The sequence below is a fragment of the Coregonus lavaretus genome (assembly GCF_964263955.1).
Source record: "Coregonus lavaretus genome assembly, chromosome: 28".
Classification (NCBI taxonomy): Eukaryota; Metazoa; Chordata; class Actinopteri; order Salmoniformes; family Salmonidae; genus Coregonus; species Coregonus lavaretus.
The window spans coordinates 18,567,102-18,590,762 of NC_140015.1; the positions used below are offsets into that span (position 1 = coordinate 18,567,102).

Here is a 23,661-nt window from a genome sequence, read left to right on the forward strand (position 1 = left end):
GAATCTGAAGTCAAATGTCTACTGTTTGTTGATGATCTGGTGCTTCTGTCCCCAACCAAGGAGGGCCTACAGCAGCACCTAGATCTTCTGCACAGATTCTGTCAGACCTGGGCCCTGACAGTAAATCTCAGTAAGACAAAAATAATGGTGTTCCAAAAAAGGTCCAGTTGCCAGGACCACGAATACAAATTCCATCTAGAAACCGTTGCCCTAGAGCACACAAAAAACGATACATACCTCATCCTAAACATCAGCGCCACAGGTAACTTCTACAAAGCTGTGAACAATCTGAGAGACAATGTAAGGAGGTCCTTCTATGCCATCAAAAGGAACATAAAATTTGACATACCAATTAGGATCTGGCTAAAAATACTTGAATCAGTTATAGAACCCATTGCCCTTTATGGTTGTGAGGTCTGGGGTCCGCTCACCAACCAAGAATTCACAAAATGGGACAAACACCAAATTGAGACTGCATGCAGAATTCTGCAAGAATATCCTCCGTGTACAACGTAAAACACCAAATAATGCATGCAGAGCAGAAGTAGGCCGATACCCGCTAATGATCAAAATCCAGAAAAGAGCCGTTAAATTCTACAACCACCTAAAAGGAAGCAATTCCCAAACCTTCCATAACAAAGCCATCACCTACAGAGAAATGAACCTGGAGAAGAGCCCCCAAAGCCAGCTGGTCCTAGGGCTCTGTTCACAAACACAAACAGACCCCACAGAGCCCCAGGACAGCAACACAATTAGACCCAACCAAATCATGAGAAAACAAAAAGATAATTACTTGACACATTGGAAAGAATTTACAAAAAAACAGAGCAAACTAGAATGCTATTTGTCCCTAAACAGGGAGTACACAGTGGCAGAATACCTGACCACTGTGACTGACCCAAAATTAAGGACATCTTTAATTATGTACAGACTCAGTGAGCATAGCCTTGCTATTGAGAAAGGCTGCCGAAGGCAGACTTGGCTCTCAAGAGAAGACAGGCTATGTGCACACTGCCCACAAAATGAGGTGGAAACTGAGCTGCACTTCCTAACTTCCTGCCAAATGTATGACCATATTAGAGACATATATTTCCCTCAGATTACACAGACCCACAAATAATTCGAAAACAAATCCAATTTTGATAAACTCCCATATCTATTGGGTGAAATACCACAGTGTGCAATCACATCAGCAAGATTAGTGACCTGTTGCCACAAGAAACCAGTGAAGAACAAACACCATTGTAAATACAACCTATATTTATGTTTATTTATTTTCCCTTTTGTACTTTAACTATTTGCACATCATTACAACACTGTATATAGACATATGACATTTGAAATGTCTTTATTATTTTGGAACTTTTGTGAGTGTAATGTTTACTTTTAATTCTTTAGTGTTTATTTCACTTTTGTTTATTATCTATTTCACTTGCTTTGGCAATGTAAACACATGTTTCCCATGCCAATAAAAGCCCCTTAAATTGAAATTGAATTGAAGAGGGAATGCATTGATTATACTTATTCTCATTCAGGAGCTGAATGTAAATCAAAGATGAGAATGGACTAGGTTTTTGAATCGTTTTTTTGTGCAATATCTAAGTTCACTGAGTTACGGCAGAGGTAGTTCAGTTTCCACTGTCTAGCTATGGCGCTGTACTGTTGCTTTGGCTTACAACTTTGTGTCATCTCTGATAACACTCTGGCTAATTGGATGTAAATGACGTCACGCCTGGGAGAGAATACGCCCCCTTGCTGCAGAGTGCAGATATGCATCCAGCCCCCCCATCCCTCCCTCTGGTCAACAACACAGCTGCACAGAGAAGCAAAATGGCCGATAGTAAACTAACCGATCTCACAGCGCTTTGCAACCACCAAGAGGTTATGCATGTGTAGTTTACAGCGAAAACTACAGTCGTCCGAAAGGTTATACGTTAACTGAATATGGCTATTATGAACATTTCGCCTTTTGGTGATGTTATTTTTTATTCGGTTTAGCCTTGAAAGCCTCGAACTACCGTTAGATTGCTAAGCTAGCGTTAGCTAACTAGGTCTGCAAGAATTTCATAAAGTACTTTATGTTGTGTGTGATTCCTGAGGTGAGTAACTAAAACATTTCACACTTTGTAACATTATGTTGTTTATTACAGAGTTGTAAAATATGTGTGCTATTGGGTTTTTTCTTACCTTGTTACGTTTCATACGTTATAAGCGACAGCTAGTTAGCGTTAGCCATCTAGCTAGCTACAGAGAACGTCACCGAAGTTTTATCGTAGCTTCTTTGGCCTTTTCAGTCACTTCAGTCCAGAAATGACAGTTGATTGTACAGACAAGTTATGCTATGAAGCAGTATTGTTGTCTAGTGTGTATGCATGAATTATTTGAGAAACTCAATCAATTCAATTAAAAAATTGCACAACTATTTTCGTTAGGCACGGAGTTCTCAGCTAGGTAACTGTATATCTGTGTAGCCGATGTAATGTATGGGTATTTTTATTTATTATATTTTGTATTTGTTGTTATTTTTATGCATGGCGCTTAGCTATGGGAGCTGGTTAGCAAGCCAGTTGTACGTCGTGTTCCCCAGTTACATGGCTTTACCTTTTTGGAGCGGTAGTTAACGACGTCAAAGTCGCTCGCACGAAAGCGCTATCTTACAGCTAGTTTATGTCTATTATTTTGACGATTTAGCTAGCTAGGTTAACACACTTTTGGGTCGTTGCGTGACTTTATTCACGGGGAGTCTGTTTCGTCCGTTTTTCAAGTCCACCGCTACCGGGTGTCCAGCTTGGGGCTTCTCTGTACTCGAGCTCGAGGCTGGAATAGGCCTTTGCAAACGTCAGAGCGAGACCCCCAGTCAAGCTTCTACTAGCTAGCTAGCTGATTTGTATTAAGTGGCACTAGCTAGCATAGCTAATGTAGCTAGCTATTATGGGAATTCTTTTTTTTATTAAATGCTGCTTTAGATCCACATATAACATGGTTTAACTAGTCAATAAATAGCTAGTTTTTACTCTAACATTAGATTGCTAGCTAATTATTTTTATCTGACAAACTTTACTGCTGTCCTTAAATTGTATTTACAGACTACTACTTCGCAATTTGGACAAGCTCTTGTTCAAATTGCCAAAATGCCTTCCATAGCGCGAACTTGCTTTGTTTTTGTTTCCCATACATACACTCAAAAGACCCCACATTTTCAGCTTACTAGCGTTTTCAGTGGAGCGCTTTTGTAAAGCTGAGTCAAACGGGGGTCTAAAACTAAATGCCACCCCGTGATATCCTGCACACACTCACCTTCTCGCCATCTCTACTAGCTCGCTAGGCCTTGGCCTACGTGATAATTACATATTTCTACTAGCAAACGGGTTCTCTTTTATCGACCAGTCAGGTACTGCCCAGTCTTACATTGCCTCTCTGTTGGTGTGCATGTGTTGCATGTTGGTTGGAGTTGTAATCGTTTGCTTTCAGATGAATAATTCAGGGTGGCTACCACAGACTTTTGCCAAGGTTGTCTGCTTATTACTATAGTTCTGACATTAACTAATTGTGTAAGAGTTCATTTTGATAAACTGTTGATAAAACGTTTTAGGCAAGTTGCAGAAAATGTATTTAACTCGATGTTGATTCCTATTGCCCAATAGCAATGCCCACATCCATTTAATTGTGTTCCAGATAGGAGAATCAGGAAAGGGAACAGCCGTTCATGGAAGACAAGAAAAAGAAGAAAGAGGATAAAAAGAAAAGGGAAGCTTCCCAGAAGGTACATGATATAATATCAACTTTTCATCTGGAAATTAGGCCTACATAATTCAGAGTGCTCTGGTATGTTACTCAAAACAGAATTATTTGATCCAGTTCCATGGCCCATTGAAAGTCAGAGCCACACTGTTCCGGCTGTGTTCTAGTTGAAGTCGTGACGGCAATAATTATTTACTTGGCCTGCACTCCATAGGTGCTTGTGGTATTAGCGCTTGACATTCATTACGATAATCTGTGGGCTGTTTCATGGCACTGACAGTCTTCTGTACTTTCAGGTGACTGAACAAAAAGTCAAAGGTATGTTTTTGTTGTATGTAGTCCTGTATATACAGCATTTGTAACACCCCTTCCTTTCATCAACCAAGATAATGATGAGAGGAAATATTCAAGTTAAATTATGTTGCATAGCATTATGATTAGGATGCATTCCAATGTTGAGCAGCTTTGACTTTATTGACTTGGTTCATTCTTTTCATTTTCCTTAAGTGCCAGAATCAACTAAGCCCTCCTCCACGCAGTCACTAGCCACTCCTGGCTCTGTGTCTCCCAGCCCTGGCCCCGCTCCACCATCGTCCCCCTGCCCTGCAGCTGGGTTCGTTGTTCCTCCGGGCGGGAACAATGCAAACCGGACGGCTGTGGCCAACGGACAGCCCCCCACCGGAACTCAGCCCACTCAGCGCTACATGCCCAGAGAGGTGCCCCCACGATTCCGCTGCCAGCAGGACCACAAAGTGCTTCTGAAGAGGGGCCAGCCACCACTGTCCTGCATGCTGCTGGGGGGAGGCAGCGGTAGGGGAGACACACCCCCCCTTTCACAGGGAGAGGCCCCCAATGCAACCACATCTGGAGCCACAGGTGGGTCAACATTGAAATGAAAAAATGTGGTTTGGATCTGAAGTCGGCAGCAGAGTGAATATTCGTCCAAGTGTAATTAACATGCTGTTTTAAACCAAACACGGTCCTCAAGTTAACAAAGTATGTTTGCTCATTTTCTACAGATCCCAATCTGGGTTCACCTTCTCCTTCACCCCCTCACTCCTCACCCTCATCTTCAGTCGCTGCTTCTTCTACTTCAACTTATGCAAATTCCACATGGGGGGTGGGCTCTGGCAGCCAGCACCCCTCTCAGGGCTGGGAGAAGGTGATAGTGGATGGGAGTGACCTTGAGGAGTGGCCCAGCATTGTGGGTGGGGGCAGAGCGGGTACCGAGGGAGCAGAGCTGAATGGCCCCAACAACATCAGTGCCTCACGGAGTGACAAATGCACCCAACAGCAGCTGAGGCCAGGAGGAGCAGGAGCTGGGAGTTCAGACAGTCCCTCCCCACCCCACTCCTCCCCCTCGTCACTTACTGAATGTGTCCTGTCTGGTGTCGTGTGGGGCTCTTCCAGTCAGCCTGGAATGGGAGGGGCCGCGGCAGCAACAGCAGAGGGGCCAGTGCTCTACAATTCCAAAGTCTCCTCTCTTCCTGGGACTCAGGAGAGCCCTCTTAGTGTGAACAGTGGGATTCCTGGTGCCAACTTCAACCCTAATGCCAACCCTTCAGCCTGGCCTGCCCTTGTGCAGGATGGAACGACAGGGGTTGGTGCAGCTACCACCGAAGCTGTGCCCTCATCCATGACAACCTCCTTCTCTGCCAGTACCACACATACTCATCCACTCTCCTCTGTGAATCAAGCTATCCATCAGCACCAACTCCATGAAATGCCTGGCAGGGATGGAGAGCATCTTCATGGGGATTGGGGGGGCTTGGGGCCGGAGCTCGGAGCAGGACCAAATCAAGGAGGCAGAGATCTTGTGGACAGTGGGGTTGTTGGAGGGAGCGGGAATCTCTCTGCCTCTTCGTCCTCCTCCACAACCTCTTCCTCTTCATGGAGAGCCTTGCCTCCCTCCTCCTCTAACCTCAACACAGGTGCCTCTAAGACTGACGGGTGGGACAGAGAAGGGGGAGATGCAGTTCAGGGGCAGGAGGCAAACGTGTGGGACTTCGGCAGCCAAGGTGAGAAAGCAGGGTTGGCAGGAGATGAGGCATGGGTCAGGAGAAATGATGTTAGCTCAAATACCCCAGTGGTATCTCAGGGAGCATGGGATGGGGGTACAGAGGAGGGTTGGGGTGGTACACAGGGGTCGACAGGTGTCAGGGGTTCCAGCAACCCAGCAATAGGAAGTAGCGGTGGAGGCGGGAGCAGCAAGAGCAGCAGCAGTGGAGGTAGCGGAGGCGGTGGTGGCGGCATATCCCAGGACTCTGCCTCACCAACGTTTGCTACTATGACAAGAGCTTGGGACAATCAGAAAGGGGTTGATGCTGACGACGGAGTGGTGGGGGAATGGGCAGGCCAAGGTGGCAGAAGAAGTGGAGGCCCCTCATCCTCCAGTGGAGGAGGGTCCAGGGCTGGGAGTCACAATCGGCACCAGGAGCATTCCCGCCACCGATCCAGCAACCCACCCCCCAACCCTGAAGTGGCCTTACAGAGCATGCTCAGCCGGCCGGACCTGGATCCCAGGGTGCTGTCCAACACCGGATGGGGGCAGACCCAGGTACAGCAGAATGTGGCCTGGGACCTGGATACAGGAGCAGCCAGTCGAAGTGAGGGAAGCAGTTCCCCTGCATTTCCATCTCAAGCCGTGAATTCTACTGGTCGGGCTTCTACTTACCCCGCAAGCAACAGCGCAATTACTGATCCATCTGCTGGGGCCCACATGCCTACTATGAACACTGGTCCTGGCCCTGTACCTTCAAGGGGTGGCTGGGATGACGAGCCAACCTGTGCTCCACCATCCAACATGCAGAATTCTGCTGCCTCTAGGACGCCAGTGGAAGATATTGATGGCAGCCAGGGAAAGACGAGTGGAGGCTGGGGCGACATCAGTACTTCAAAGAGCCAAGACAAAGGCTGGGGCAATGAGGAGCAGGAGGGGAGGGACCGCAGAGGGGGCGGTGGAAGTAACTGGAGAGATTTTGGAGAACAGGGTGGCGGAAGAGGGAGTGGCTGGGGAGGTGGTCAGGAGGAGAAAGGGACTGCAGGGGGTTGGAAAGAGATGGGTAGGGAGGGATGGGGACAAAGAGGGGGAGGGGGAGGCGACTGGATGCAGCGTGAACCCAAGACAGTCAGTGGAGGCTGGGGGGAAGGGAGGGGCAGAGGTGGAGGCAACACGGACAAGGGGTCTTGGGGTAACCTAGATGAGGGAGGCCCACAGAGGGGTTGGGGAGGTGGAGGTGACATGGGTGGCAAACCGCACCAGGACTGGAGCATGAAGCCGCATTCGGCACAGATACCAAACAGCCAAGCGGCAACACTGAAAGCCCCAAATCAACAGCAACACCAATCACAGACCCAACAGCCACCAGGAGGCTTAGGCAGGTCAGGAGGTCCTCCCACCCAGAATCAGAACCAAAGCTCAGGCTGGACTGCTGGCCCCATCCCTCAGATCCCCGTTGGGCCTGCTGAGGCTCCTGAGCCCAGCGGTTGGGAGGAGCCCTCCCCTCAGTCCATCAGCCGCAAGATGGAGATTGACGATGGCACTTCTGCCTGGGGCGATCCCACCTGCTACAACAGCAAGAATGTGAACCTGTGGGATAAAAACAGTGCCCCCTCTGGTCAGCCACCGCCACTTCAAGGCCATGCTCAACAGGGTCCACCAACATCCGTACAACAGCCACCACCAAGGAGACAGCCTGGGATCCCAGCTAACCGGGACTCAAACCCTGGCAATGAACCTGGAATGGGTAAGAGATGCCAGATTTTTTCCTTCAATTGCCAAAAATGTGAATATCCGGCAGATTTTCTTAATCTGGTATTCTCTGTATTACTAGGCCCAGGTATGTGGGGAGGGGGTGGCAACCTCGCTGGACAATCTGTGGATAATGGCACTGCTTCCTGGGGGCAGACTTCTGACGCACCATCTGGCTGGGGAGACCCAGACGACTCAAGCAAAGCCGCTGGTTGGGGAAACCCCTCATCCAAATCTGGTGAGACACTTCAATTAGTTTTCATTGTAAGGCAAACGTGTTGTTGGTTGTTGCTCCTTAGGACATTGCATGACCCCTCTCTGCATGTCCCATAGGCTCAAAGTCAGTGCAAGAGAGCTGGGGCAAAGGAGAGGGCCCTGTTCCAGCCTCTCGACACTCCAGCTGGGATGAGGAGGAGGACGTTGGTGGAGTTTGGAACAGCACAGGCTCCCAGGGCAGCAGCAACTACAACTCTGGTGGCTGGGGGCAAGGCCCCGGGGGAAGGCGAGGCAACCTCAAGGTATGTTGTGATTAGGGTCTGCTTGCTCAATTTTGTTTTTATGTCCTAATCTGTTGATCTATGAAAGATATCTTTCTGATTGAGGGATTATGTTTCGCTACATTGTGTGTTTGTTCCCTAAAGGGTGGAGGTGGAGACCACTGGATGAACCCCATGACACGACAATTCCAAAATATGGGACTCATGGTAAGCCCTTTTATGTCTCGGAAGAAAGGATGGTGATGATGCATTTTATCTGTTGAAGGGTAGGTAGCATAAACATAACCACATGTAACATATGGATTTGCATTAGAATACGCATCAAAAGTCCCAATGCAAAGTTTCACCTCAGTTTTTCTGTTTTTCAAGTTATTACATAAAACTGATCAGAATGCCGAAGTCATGCCGGAAAAAACATTTGAGGGGTGTGACATAATATGGAGGACCCGGCAAGGCAGCCTATTCCCTATAATGCAAACCTTCTGCCTATTGGCTACTTAGCTTATTCCAGCCTGTGTCGTTTTGTGCTCTTGTTGGAAGCAATCACTCTTCTATTGCTGACTACAAATGATCTATAACTGGGCTAATAACTCACTAACTAGCAAAGGATATGAACAAAATGTGGCAACATGCAGCTCTCGCTTTGATCTCAAAACAAGCCCATCTACTCATGACCGCTCATGCTGTAAACACAGTCCAGTTCAAAGTAAATGGCACAGATCTATATATGGCAATGGTCTATTTGCCTATAGAGCTACTGCAGTTCTGATTTATGTCGCACTGGTACGGGCTGAGTAGTGCGTGTCAATGCAATAGAATTCTACTCCAATGCGTTCTGCCTACAACAAAATCTCTTACATAGTTCGTTTTTGTTTTGGTATGTTGCATTGAAGCGGCTAATATTGCGTTGATCACAATTGCCACAGTAAAGGGAAACGTTGATAGTGTTAACAGGGAAAACTCTAGACACACAGTGGTCACCAACCTTTTTTGAGTCAAGATGTAAGCCGAAATCTACCGCTCAGATAAAAATAAAATAAAAACGTATTTAAAACGTAAGCCTATGCAACATTAACCAATTAAAAACATTACTGTAGCAATCAGGTTTGTGCAGTAAGCTATAGGCCCAATACATTATCACCACATATTGGCTTTGCTTGAATTGCCCTGCCATTGCATTGTTGTTTGGGACATTTTTGAGGTAGGCTGTATGAGCACACCGGTAATAGATCCGTTGTTGTATTACTTGAGGCACAGCTGAGTGAGCATACATTTAAATAATTAGCATTGACATTTTATTTTACTGGGCTGATGGTGCCTGCATCTGATGGTCAGTCTCAGCGGAGGGAGAGAGCAGCAGACTGAGGGTCCGCCTCTCAACATCCCTCCGCTCTCCATTTCCTCCACTGACACTGACCAAAAAGGGACACCGTCTTCCAGCTGATGGCGAAACTGGAGTCGCACCGCATAATTGCACAAATTCATGTTACTCCTATGAACAGAGTGAAATATTCCTCGATATTAAAAACGACCTAAGCCGCTAAAAATAACGCAAGCCTACAGATACTTTCCTACTCATCCATTACTGCTGCAGTGCTTGTTGTAGAGCTGAGTGGAAATGGGAAGAACGCTCATTTTATGGCTTGTAAAAGTGTTGAATACAAAGTGTTGACAGCGCTGAGGTAAGAACTTAAATATGAACTCACTCATAAAAACAATCTCTTTTGCTGTATTCGTTGAGTCTCTCGCTAGTCATGGTTTTAAACGTTTTGAAATCTCACAGTATCAACTTTGCTGTAGTTTCCTTTTATGCCTGCTACGTTACTGTAGACACGGTCATCTGAGCCATCCGATTGGCCAGCGGTAGGCCTATAGTGCACTTGATTTGCTCTCTGGGCCCGCCGGGAAGGCTGAGTTTGTACCTTCAGACACATGAAATGGTTCAAAATGGCAACAGTTTGCCTACCCGGCGCGCTGACCAGCTGAATCGGGTGCACCTACCACCAACAGCCCGAGACGAAACAAAAAAAAAAAAAGGAACACAACGCTTTATCGTTGGGTCTTTTACAGAAATGTTTGGCGATCGACTAGTAATGCCTTGGCGATCGACCGGTTGGTGACCACTGCTCTAGAAAGTTGAGTGAAGTTCAGTCTCGTGCTTCTCTCTGTGGGCTGATATTTCTGCGCAGCAGTCCCGGGGGAGCTGTGCTGCAGTCTTGGAGGGAACATTGGTTAGCACTGCTTGAGTCAGCCAGTTGCTGTCAACACCTAGCTTACAGCTACATTAAAGTAAACCAAAGTTTTGGAAATACATAATGCCATCTAACCAGTTATCAAGTAATGTTAGCAGTATATGCAGTTCATAACAAGCCAGTTTAAAAAGTTAGTAATTTTAGCCTGCTAGCTAGCCTAGCCGGCTAACTAGCCTAGCTAGCCAATCACCACGGCCGACATGGCTAAGTAGTAAGCCAGAGAACAACTAGTCTAGCACGGGGAGGAACCCACAGTACATGACAAAAAAGCCAGAGTGGAGACTTAACAATTGACGGCTGAGTTAGCTATCAAAGAGACAAGGAGAGGACTTCAGAGGGAGAGTCCGCTAGCTAATCGAATAGCGATATAGTGAGGTAAATCTACATTGAATTTACACGGTTTATCTCATCACTGCTGACACTATGTACCGGTAGGAAATAGAGCAGAGATCATCAACTAGATTCAGCCGCGGGACGATTTATTTAATTTTTTTCTTGAGTGGATGGTCGGGGGGCCGGAACATAATTACAAATAATTTGTAGACTGCAAATTGACCACGATAAGCCCAAACCGATATAATGTTTGACTAAAACATAATCATTTCAAACCGTGCTTACATTTTTATACGATCACGTGTCTCTTTATTATGCGTGGGAATACTTGAACAGATTTCCAATTTTTTAAATCATTTGGAACTGTTTTACTGGTATTTTTAGTCTTATGTCCAACAATGAACAATACAAATAAATAAATAAATAAATAAATATATATATACTACCAGTCAAAAGTCTGGACACACCTACTCATTCAAGGGTTTTTCTTTATTTTTACTATTTTTTACATTGTAGAATAATAGTGAAGACATCAAAATTATGAAATAACACATATGGAATCATGTAGTAAACAAATGTTAAACAAATCAAAATATATTTGAGATTCTTCAAATAGCCACCCTTTGCCTTTGACAGCTTTGCACACTCTTGGCATTCTCTCAAGCAGTTTCACCTGGAATGCTTTTCCAACAGTTTTGAAGGAGTTCCCACATATGCTGAGCACTTGTTGGCTGCTTTTCCTTCACTCTGCGGTCCAACTCATACCAAACCATCTCAATTGGGTTGATGTCGGGTGATTGTGGAGGCCAGGTCATCTGATGCAGCACTCCATCACTCTCCTTCTTGGTAAAATAGCCCTTACACAGCCTGGAGGTGTGTTGGGTCATTGTCCTGTTGAAAAACAAATGATAGTCCCACTAAGCCCAAACCAGATGGGATGGCGTATCGCTGCGGAATGATGTGGTAGCCATGCTGGTTAAGCGTGCCTTGAATTCTAAATAAATCAGTGTTACCAGCAAAGCACCCCCACAACATAACACCAGGGAAATACACATGCAGAGATCATCCGTTCACCCACATTGCGTCTCACAAAGACACGGTGGTTGGAACCAAAAATCTCAAATTTGGACTCCAGACCGAAGGACCCATTTCCACCGGTGTAATGTCCATTGCTCGTGTTTCTTGGCCCAAGCAGGTCTCTTCTTATTATTTGTGTCCTTTAGTAGTGGTTTCTTTGCAGCAATTCGACCAGGAAGGCCTCATTCACACAGTCCCCTTTGAACAGTTGATGTGTATGCTACTTGAACACTGAAGCATTTGTTTTGGCTGCAATTTCTGAGGCTGGTAACTCTAATTAACTTATCCTCTGCAGCAGAGGTAACTCTGGGTCTTCCATTCCTGTAGCGGTCCTCATGAGAGCCAGTTTCATCATAGCGCTTGATGGTTTTTGCGACTGCATTTGAAGAAACGTTCAAAGTTCTTAATTTTCCGTATTGACTGACCTTCATGTCTTAAAATAATGGACTGTCGTTTCTCTTTGCTTATTTGAGCTGTTCGTGCCAAAATATGGACTTAGTCTTTTACCAAATAGAGCTATCTTCTGTATACCCCCCTACCTTGTCACAACACAGCTGATTGGCTCAAACGCATTAAGAAGGAAAAAATTCCACAAATGAACTTTTAAGAAGGCACACCTGTTAATTGAAATGCATTACAGGTGACTACCTCGTGAAGCTGGTTGAGAGAATGCCAAGAGTGTGCAAAGCTGTCATCAAGGCAAAGGGTGGCTATTTGAAGAATCTCAAATATAAAACACTTTTTTTGTTAATACATGATTCCAGATGTGTTATTTCATAGTTTTGATGTCTTCACTATTATTCTACAATGTAGAAAATAAAGAAAAACCCTTGAATGAGTAGGTGTCCAAACTTTTGACTGGTACTGTGTGTGTGTATATTTCTCAGCAAAAAAAGAAACGTCCTCACTCTGTCAACTGCGTTTTATTTTGTAAATATGTGTATGAACATAACAAGATTCAACGACTGAGACATAAACTGAACAAGTTCCACAGACATATGACTAACAGAAATGGAATAATGTGTCCCTGAACAAAGGGGGGGGGGGGGGGGGGGTCAAAATCAAAAGTAACAGTCAGCATCTGGTGTGGCCACCAGCTGCATTAAGTACTGCAGTGCATCTCCTCCTCATGGACTGCACCAGATTTTGCCAGTTTTTGCTGTGAGATGTTTTTTTATTTTTGTATTTTTTTGGCATTTTGTTTATTTTATTTGTTTTTTAAAAATCTTTATTTTTTATTAAAAAAAAAAAAAAATGGGGGGGGGGGAATGGATCGGCTTAATATTGCATCTTCTATCAATGTAATTGTCTGCATCACTTCCAATCCCCCATGTTGCTGTGAGATGTTACCCCACTCTTCCACCAAGGCACCTGCAAGTTCCCTGACATTTCTGGGGGGAATGGCCCTAGCCCTCACCCTCCGATCCAACAGGTCCCAGACGTGCTCAATGGGATTGAGATCCGGGCTCTTCGCTGGCCATGGCAGAACACTGACATTCCTGTCTTGCAGGAAATCACGCACAGAACAAGCAGTATGGCTGGTGGCATTGTCATGCTGGAGGGTCATGTCAGGATGAGCCTGCAGGAAGGGTACCACATGAGGGAGGAGGATGTCATCCCTGTAACGCACAGCGTTGAGATTGCCTGCAATGACAACAAGCTCAGTCCGATGATGCTGTGACACACGGCCCCAGACCATGACTGACCCTCCACCTCCAAATCGATCCCGCTCCAGAGTACAGGCCTCGGTGTAACACTCATTCATTCGACGATAAATGCGAATCCGACCATCACCCCTGGTGAGACAAAATCGTGACTTGTCAGTGAAGAGCACTTTTTGCCAGTCATGTCTGGTCCAGCGACGGTGGGTTTGTGCCCATGGGTGACGTTGTTGCTAGTGATGTCTGGTGAGGACCTCCCTCACAACAGGCCTACAAGCCCTCAGTCCAGCCTCTCTTAGCCAATTGCGGACAGTCTGAGCACTGATGGAGGGATTGTGCGTTCCTGGTGTAACTCGGGCAGTTGTTGTTGCCATCCTGTACCTGTCCCGCAGGTGTGCTGTTCTGATGTACCGATCCTGTGCAGGTGGTGTTACACGTGGTCTGCCGCTGCGAGGACGATCAGCTGTCCGTCCTGTCTCCCTGTAGCGGTGTCTTAGGCGTCTCACAGTACGGACATTGCAGTTTATAGCCCTGGCCACATCTGCAGTCCTCATGCCTCCTTGCAGCATGCCTAAGGCACGTTCACGCAGATGAGCAGGGACCCTGGGCATCTTTCTTTTGGTGTTTTTCAGAGTCCGTAGAAAGGCCTCTTTAGTGTCCTAAGTTTTCTTAACTGTGACCTTAATTGCCTCTGTCTGTAAGCTGTTAGTGTCTTAACGATTGTTCCACAGGTGCATGTTCATTAATTGTTTTATGGCTCATTGAACAATCATGGGAAACAGTGTTTAAACCCTTTACAGGGGAACCCTGAAATGGAGCTAGCAGGCTTCACAAATAACACTCGGCACAGCACCTGGTTTCAGTCAGTCTTATTCCGAATCCTGCCTTCCACTGGTTATACTAAGCCATCGAAGTCCTCCGGGGTGAAATGAGCACCGCATACAGTAGATTCCCATATTCCACCAAACACACAGGAGGAGAGGCGTTGCAGTTTTTTGCATGAATTTATGCGTTTTCTTCTTCGTGGATGTACTTAGTATCTCACCATGGTTTGGAATGTAATTACATGCTAGCATAGCTAGTAGCTAACATTAGCCAGCTGGAACTAGCTAGGTAGCACCGATTCTCCATATGATGTTGAGAAATGGGTAGTTCCGAAGATATACTTAAATAAGTTAATAAATATGTTTTAAAAGCTAAAACATAACCATGTTTGTAGTTATAGTTAACCAGATCGTGACTACAACTAAGTTACTAAGTCTTTGACCACACTGTTGTTACTTTGGTGAGTAAAAACTCATGCTTCCTACTCTTTTTTTAATAGGGCGAGGACTTGAGTCTTGATAAAAAGCTGGAAGGAGATAAGAGAGGGATGAACGACTACAATGGTGAAATGCGGAGAGGAGGAAGAGGTGGAGGAGGCTACCGTATGCCCAGTTCCAAAGACATGGGGCCTGGAGACATGGGGCCTTACAGTGACAAGGTATTAGAGTCATACTCCTGTCAAAGGGTTCAAGGTGTCCTTGAAGCTGTGCTAAGCAATGTTTGCATGGTCCGTCGATTGGCCTAGGTGGAGGAGGCTAGACATGTTGACGTTATCATTAGCTAGCCAGCTAACATCAACTACCTTTTTCTGTCAACTAACTTTATAGATATTTTCCTTTTATCAGCTCTCACTGTTCCTTTTTATAATTTCATATTTAACTGTACTCTTCTGTATATCCATTATTCCAGATGGGTGGTCATGGTGTATTTGGTGGCAGCGGTGGGATGCCTCGGGGAATGCACCAGCCTGGGATGCATCCCATGAACCCCTCCCAAGGGTTACGCGGACAAGTGCCTCATCAATTCTTGTCTGCTCAGGTGCGTTACCTGTGTACCTCATGAATATTAATGTTGTTTATTTTGAAAGTTGTTCCACGTTGGGTATGAGCAAGTGCTCTAACAGTCAAGAACAATATTTTCTAGCTTGTCCTTCTTAGATCACCATTTTTGGAATATTGGCCAGGTTGTCTATCAAAACTCTGCATTCTATATCCAAGAGAGCATTTTTCTTTATCCAGTGTCCACAATGTTGATGCTTAATTTTTTTATTTCACGTTGCAGGTGCCAGGCCCTATGCTAAAGCAGGTTCCCTCTCCTGGCAGCAGTGTTGGAGGAGTTGGAGGTGTCGGCGGAGGGGTGTTCCCACCTCAGCTCTCCCCACAGCAACTTGCCGTGCTTAGTAACATTTACCCCCATGTGCAGCAGTTCCACCTGGTAAATATAGTCTCTGCCTCGGTGTTGTGATTCAGGCTGTCTGTGCAATCAGCACCATTTATCACAATTTTCCAAATTGCTCAGTAATTCCTTCTGACTTTAATGAATCTTGATTGGATATCAAGTAATTGCCACTGTAAAACGGCTACCACACTGTCTCTCTCAGTGGAATAGAATAGTCAAACTACTTACAATGCCTGCCAACCCCCATACCTTCCTCCACCCCCCCAGGCTTGTCAGCTCCTCCTGCAGCAGCAGCAGCAACAGCAGCAGCAGCTTATGCAGAACCAGAGGAAGTTCCCCCAGCCCCAGCCTATACGCCAGCAGCCTGATCCACAGCAGGTACTGAACGTCCCATAGTAGTGTAGGGCCTTATCACTATACACATAGCAGTTCAGACTAATTTAAATATTAGATGCAATAGTTGTGCTAGACTTTCAGCATGTAGTAGCTTGCTAACCAGCTTGTCTTTAGTCTCTTGATGCAGTGTTTTGTTTGTGTATGTAGTTTTCAATCTTTTCTCTTCCCCTATGTCTCCATAGCTGGCTAGAATCATGGCTATTCTGCAACAACAGAGACAGCAACAACAGGGAGTGGTAGGCGGCGGCAGTGGGAGCTCTAAACTGTCCCCATCTCATCTTGGAGGGGCACCAAAACAGCCGATGGCAGACTCCATGCCCCACCCTGGTATGGGTGGGCCCTTGTCAGATCTTCATGCCAAAACACAGGGGATGTACTCTGGTAAGTTGCTTAGGTTTGGGCTTCGTTATTATCTCTCCAACATCTCAGTCCAATCTCTGTTTAGAGCAGTCTGCTCAGTATGAGGTCAAAGGCAAGGCATCACTAAATCATATCCAACTAATTTGTGTAAACAGTAGCTCCTATATCACTGTTGCCGTGATGAAAGTCTTTCATTGAAATCACCTAGTCCCTATTCCGTGGTGTTCGATTTCAGGGGGATTACACTGGCCCAAGTTTTATCAACACAGCCATCACCTTTGCTCATGACTGCATTGAATGAACCATCAGGCTGTGACATCTGACCATGTTTTTCCCCGGTATCTCAGGGCTTGCTCCCGGAGGCAATCTGTCTGGGCTGGAGCTGGGCTCCATGGTGGGGGGGGTGAAGGATGGAGGAGGAGGGCAGCAGTCCCGCTTCAAATGGATGATGGAGGGTCACTCTCCGGCCCCCTCTCCCCCAGATACAGCCCAACACAAGAATGGTGAGTCATTAAAATCCAATGGCTTGCTATTGAGATACTATTGACATGAATAATCATACCAATATAAAGCCATAAAAGGAAATGACATGTCAAACTGACCAAAATTATTTGTATTTCTGTTTTTGTCTTGTGTGCTATTGCAGGTCCTTTACCCATGCCCATGAAAGTTCGAGGGGGCTCCCCATATTCACAGTATGAGTTGCTTGGGGTTGATGGTTTGGGAATGCCCCCTCAGGGCCCCTCTGACAACTGGCACCGTACCCCTGGAAGCAAGATGGGCACCATGACTGGGACATCCAGCTGGCCCCCAGGTAACTTGCTTTCAGTACCCCAAGTGCCCAATGCACAATTTAAATGCACATATGAAACATTGCAGTAGCAAAGAATGTCAATATTGCCAAGCTCACTAGTCTTTCCTGTGGTTTCTGCGGTGACAGAGTTCCAGCCCGGAGTGCCCTGGAAAGGAATCCAGAGTGCCGACCCGGAGTCTGACCCTTACATGACCCCTAGCAGTGTGCTGGGCTCCCCTGGACCCTCCAGCCTCAGCGACTCTGACCACCAGTTACTGCGAGACAACACAGGTACTCACTGTGTAATCACTGCTTCTGTATAAGTATTGAATGAGATTAAACCTATTGGCACACCTAGGGCTGTTGCGGTGAATGTATTACCGCCACACCGGCGGTCATGAAGGCAGTCAAATTCCACGTGACTGTTTAGTCACGGTAATTAGGCTTCACCAAGCTCTGATGCTGCTGATGGTCATTAGTAGCCTACCAAACTTGCTAATTACCTGGTACTCAGCACTCTATTGTCCCTGGAATCACTCTGACATCAATGCAAATAATTTTGAAAATCTAATCAAACACTTCATGAGAGCCCATGAGCTCATGTTGCGCAACATTTCAATTGGCTATGCAATTGCGTGAGAAAATAGAGGAGGATCAGCTTTCTATAGGTTAGGCCTACTATATTTATTTCTCAACTTTCCAAATATTACGCACATTGCTTATATTTACAACAGGAGTATAGCCTACCTGGCTGGCATGAAAATAAACCACGGGGAAAAGCATCCTCCATTCGCTATTTAAGTGCATAGATGACATGTATTATTTCTCGCTGCCCCTGTTTCGATACAGGTGTATGATAATGGTCCATTCTAAATCAAAACGAATTTCACAAATTATATGATTTATTATATGTAAAGACAAGATTAAATCAAGAATAGTCTGATGGGTGACAATATTAGCCTATCACTTGTGAATTATATATTATCACCTGTGAATGATAAGTGAATGCCCAGCATAAACAATGCCTTTTTTTTGCGACTTTTTCTAATCATAGTCGCACACCTCATGTAGCCTAGCTCATAGTCCTATATGTTTTAATAAGGTTTGTATCACAACTAAAGTTGCCAAATAACTTCTTTAAAATTAAGCACATTAATCCACTTTACAAGGGGTGTAGAGCCTAACTGGCATACATAAGCAGCACGTGAGTTTCAAGATTGGGGAAGATAATTTTCCTCATAAAAATGCACCTTTTTATAATACAAGCATTACATAAATAATTGCATTTGCGGTCATTTTTGATAATGGTGTTTTTCCGCTATAGAATAGGTAGACTTTTGTACTATTGGGGATAGTAGATTGACATAGGCTAGTGCTTTTGGTGTTTGTTAGGCCTACTCATCTTGTTGGCTGACGAAAAGTAAATGTGGACAGTTCTTCCAATAACTTCAATATGCACCTCGGAATTGGATAAGGACGCACACAGTTGCCTCCCCAATGTGTTTGTCTTCACTTGTAGCCTGTGAGAAGGACCCGATCACGTGATGGAGCACGCAGCACTCCGGGAGATTACATTTTCTTCATATCATGCTACTTTAGACCTGTCTAAAATAAATAATGGATTTATTATGGCCCCGTGTAGCTCAGTTGGTAGAGCATGGCGCTTGCAACGACAGGGTTGTGGGTTCGATTCCCACGGGGGGCCAGTATAAAAATTTTAAATAAACTAAGTCGCTCTGGACAAGAGCGTCTGCTAAATGACTAAAATGTCAATGTAAATTGTGACGGTGTAGGCAATATTACATGGATCTATTAGACTTTTTAAAATGTAGATATTCCAAAGGTCTGCATCAGTGGCTTGTAGGCTATGTGTGGAAGCCAGGAGATGCTAAATGTGCTTATGTTAATTAACTGTCAATTACTGTGAGACCGACAGTTAATTGCTTGGTAATCACTGACTGACTAAATTTCGTGACCGCCACAGCCCTAGGCACGCCATATGTTGTATTGCAGTATTTCTTGACACATTCTCTCTCGCTCGCTCGCTCACAGGGCCAAACCCCTCCCTCAACACCTTGCTGCCTTCACCAGGTGCCTGGCCCTACAGTGCCTCAGACAGCCCCCTTGGCAATGCACACAGCACAGGTAGCGGCACTCTCTAATATATGAACAGCTTTAAAGTCTCATGTTTGAAAGAATGAGCTTCTAACCAAAGCTCTGTAAATTGATAATATATAAAAATTAGCTATATTTCCCTTGGTCATTTATTTGGTATGTTGAAAGTTGTGCTTGTTTCCTCAGCAAAGTACTCTGAGTACAAACCCAGCTGGCCCCCAGAGCCCATTGGACACAACAAGCCGTGGAAGACCAATCGCGTCAGCTCCCAGCTGCCACGCCCCCCTCCTGGACTGACCAGTCAGAAACAGGCCTTAACATCCCCATGGGGCAGCGGAGCCCCACGGTTGGCCAGGGGCTGGGGAGAGGGCGGAGCCAGTCAGGATTCAAGATTTGGGACAGGTAATATTATATCTCTGGAACAACCCTGTAGCGATTTTTATGTTTCCTGGCCAACTTGATACGGAACCATTTATAGCTGTTGGTTTTCAGAACTCATTGTAGTAAGATATTTATTAGATACCCATGTGTACACTCACTGGCTTTACAACAGAAAAAAGATTCAAAGAGTACCCTTTGTTTCTGACTGCCCTCTCTCCTCCGTAGGCTCAGCGTGGAGTGATGGTGTGGCCTCCAGAGGCAGCTGCTGGCTGCTGCTCAGCAACCTCACCCCTCAGGTACAGACAGGGAGAGAATTGATAAAGATGTTAGCACTAGCACCAATGAGTAGAAGGATGAGGGGGGGAAAGGGGGCCCGGGGATTATGTTATGGGTGATTCAGAATTTTATGTTTTCTGACCCATCATCGAAGCGGAATTTATCACAGCTGTTAAACAAAATGGCCATTGAGAGAGGTGGGCATGAATTTGAATACATTAAATAATAATTTCTTGTTCATCAGCATTCTCCTTTGGTGTATCTTATGCAAATGAGCTGGTATCATGCGTGACCCAAGTGTTATTGGATTGTGAAGTTGGCTGATCCATTTAATCAATTAAGGATTGCATGAATGGCTTTGGCATGAAAGGGCTGCTCAGGGAAAAACAGGATGGAAAATGTTTAATTCTACTGCCCGCCCTTTTACAGTCTCACACTTGCCCACCACAGACACACTGGTATCTCATTTTAAGTTTTCCGTTCCCGTACAGATAGATGGCTCCACACTACGGACTATCTGTATGCAGCACGGCCCCCTGCTGACCTTTCACCTCGGCCTGACTCAGGGCAGCGCCCTGATTCGCTACAGCACCCGTCAGGAAGCAGCAAAGGCCCAGAGTGCACTGCACATGTAGGCTACTACCCCTCGACACACTAACACACACCGGGCTGCTGCCTAGTGTCATGCTTAACGCCTTTAATAAAAGATGTACAAATGTGCTGAAATGTAATCTCCATGCAGCATGTTTTCAAAAGTAGTAATTGCTCGATTTTATCATTGCAATGATTTAATATATTTGTTGCAGTCTTGAGCATTTTTTCATTTACGCACACAAAGTACTTTCTTTTTAAAAACAAGTCTTCTCAGATTATAATGCTGAATCAGAGCCTGATGACCATTCAGTTAATGTAAAATGTCTACTACTTCACCTGTTTACTAAAGGACACTAGACTAAGCCAATGGCCCTATTTTTGTTTTCTCCAGGTGCGTTCTGGGTAACACCACAATCCTGGCGGAGTTTGTGAGTGATGAGGAAGTGGCTCGCTATTTTGCACATTCCCAGGTTGGAGGGACGGAGGGGGCCAGCCCAGGGGCAGGGGCGGCCCAGGGCTCGTCAGGAACGCGCACAGCGGTGGGAAACAGCGGAGGGGGCTCCCCGGGGAGTGAACGAGCAGCAGCAGTAGGAGGAGGAGCAGGAAACAATTCGGGTGGAAACAGTGGGGGAGGAGGGGTTCTGGGTAGTGTGGGGCCTTCCAGCTCTGGCTGGCAAAGTTTGGATGGTACGGGCAGCTCTCCGGAGGCCACCTCAGCCCAAGGACCTGGGCTTGGTATTTTTGCTCAGTGGAGCGCCAACGGGGCTGGGAAGGGGGTAGGGGGTGGGGTGGGACGGGTGGAGGCAGGGAGGTCTGGGCTCTGGGGGGGTGTGACCCCAGGTTACTCCAGCAGCAGCCTGTGGGGTGCACCCCAAATGGAGGACAGGCACCAAATGGGCAGCCCAGCTGCCCTGTTGCCTGGTGACCTGCTGGGAGGAGGGGCTGACTCCATCTGACACACCTTCACATAAGTATATATTTAGACACACTGACACAACATACACTGGGAAACACACATAAATACATATAGAAATTACAATATATAACCACGTTTAACACAAGCAGAAATGTGAGACATGCTTACACACATTCTCATGGCCAGACTTAAGCTATTATATAAACAAATGCAGGGACTGTTAGATGTGTATAAGGCCTTTTTCCACAGATGAAGATTTCAACTGCTAGACTTGAACCTGAAAAATTAGTCTGTCAGTCTGAGAGACTGGCTGGATTGCATTGTGCTTAGTAGGTGATTTGATGACAGACTTACATGCACACACCAAATATTAACTAGCCTTCAGACAGATGGGCACTGTAACAGCATTACTCGCATCATATAGGAAAACTCTACGTGATGCAGGACAACCTGCAGTTTCCATTCATGTCCCTTATGGAGACTGAATCAAAACACATGCAAACACACTGCTCTGATTGATGACAGAACTGTATCTTACTGTGTATGTTAGTTTTCTGTTTGTATGGTTGTTTTATTTTGAAAAATGGAATACTGAAATGTAATTGTTCCTTTCAAATGCTGACCTCCTACTGTTGTTTTTCTCTCAATCACGTGTGTTACTGTTACTATGATAATTGTTGAAACTGGCAGTATGAGGCAACGTTGCATTTCTCAGAGAGTGGGATACTGTGTGTGGAATACTCAGTGTGTGTGTGTGTATGAGTGCGAATGAGACCAAGTGGGAAAAACCCCTGTGTGTGTGAGGATAATGTATGTGTGCATGTTACTGCCTGTCATGAGTAGTGTGCGAGGCTGCTTACAGAAGATCTAAAAGTATGTTTTGAGTGCATTCGGTATACTGCTGACTGTGTTCAAGAACATTGGCACTAATGCTTTGTTTTCTCATTTTAAGATTTTTTTGCAGACTGTCTTTTTTATCGTCCGAACTGCAATAATAAAAAATAACATTTTAATGACAAAGAGCTGAAGGCATATGTATTGAAAAAAGGACATGCCAAATCTTATCAAACTGTGGAGTGGTGGGGGGTTGTTTACAAGACACAGAAAATAGTTACCGTGTGTTTTTATGTTTTGTTGTGTATCGTTTTAAATTAAGACAGGCTTTAACACTCCTGTTCAGTGTTTCGTTTTGAGATTTTACAAAGGAAAATTTATTTAAACAAAAAGAACAAGATTAATAATAAAGATTAAAGTATTGGCTTCTACTTGTTTTGTGGTCATTGAGATTTGTCCATCTATACAGAATGGCCTCTTATCCACCGGTGTCTCAACACCTTTCACGCACAGGTTTCTGTGTCCACGTCACACACACTCAAATAAGCCTGTGTCCACCTGCTCTGCCATCTTAACCAATCCTATTTACTGTACAAGCCACAGCCTGTAAGAAACCTGTGCTTCTCCAGTGATCTACCATGTTGTGGTACAATTAGTGTGACAGTATTGAGTATTATTTCAATCCTGTATGTGAAAAGCCAGACATGCAAAACCAGAGATGGGCAACTTTGATGGGGGTGGGGGCCACAAAAAATCTGAACTCATCATGAGGGGCTGCAGTGGCTTGTGGGTCTGAGTACCCACATCCACACCTGCAGTCAGAGCCGGCCCTAGCCTTTTGGGCACCTTAAGTGACATTTTGTTGCCCCCCCCCCCCCCCCCACCTTCCGAGCAAAACATTTTAGCGGCCCCCCTCTTGACATCGAAGAGAAAAATGATTAATTGTGCAGTTTCCTGCAATTCTACACATTTTGCCATGGGGCAGAGAAATTTAGCAATTTTATAACACATTCCCTGCAATTCTACTAATTTTGCCATAGGGTGGAGAGACATTTTTGCAGTTTTGAATGATATCTGAGTGAGAGTGACTAACAAAATCAATGGGGAACCCCTGGTTGGTATTTGACCATGATTACTACAAGTTTAGATAGCTGGCAAGACTAATTTACCAATCTAAAAAATTTTAGCTGACATGGGCTAATTGAGTGACTGTCAGTGACTGACATAACAAGAAAAAAACAGCTGATGCACATCCAAATTTGGAAATTGTACCTTGTGTATTCTACTATTCTGACTTTCAACATTAAGTTGAGACCCCAACTGATTTCCACAAAAGAGGGGGCTGCCAGTTGCCCATCACTGTGCAAAAACATCAAGGTCCAGAGGTACTTTATGGGGACCTCTGCTATCCTTTCACTTCTGCTGGTTGTGTCCAAACTCCAGGGTGCAGGACTATGGAGC

General features: G+C 45.5%; 1 protein-coding gene across 1 annotated transcript; it reads left to right on the forward strand.

The window, feature by feature from the left end:
- The first annotated feature begins 1,819 nt into the window (after positions 1 to 1,819).
- On the forward strand, positions 1,820 to 22,631 carry LOC311104136 (trinucleotide repeat-containing gene 6B protein-like). The gene is made up of 21 exons (XM_084145819.1): positions 1,820 to 2,099; positions 3,676 to 3,763; positions 4,038 to 4,059; positions 4,249 to 4,617; positions 4,761 to 7,487; positions 7,575 to 7,730; positions 7,826 to 8,010; positions 8,134 to 8,196; positions 14,637 to 14,795; positions 15,047 to 15,175; positions 15,419 to 15,571; positions 15,803 to 15,913; positions 16,114 to 16,312; positions 16,639 to 16,794; positions 16,938 to 17,105; positions 17,232 to 17,375; positions 19,137 to 19,229; positions 19,386 to 19,601; positions 19,806 to 19,876; positions 20,348 to 20,487; positions 20,842 to 22,631. Exons 2-21 carry the CDS (start codon positions 3,707 to 3,709, stop codon positions 21,404 to 21,406), a joined length of 5,883 nt encoding a protein of 1,960 aa, XP_084001945.1. The 5' UTR covers positions 1,820 to 2,099; positions 3,676 to 3,706; the 3' UTR covers positions 21,407 to 22,631.
- The last annotated feature ends 1,030 nt before the right edge of the window (positions 22,632 to 23,661 follow it).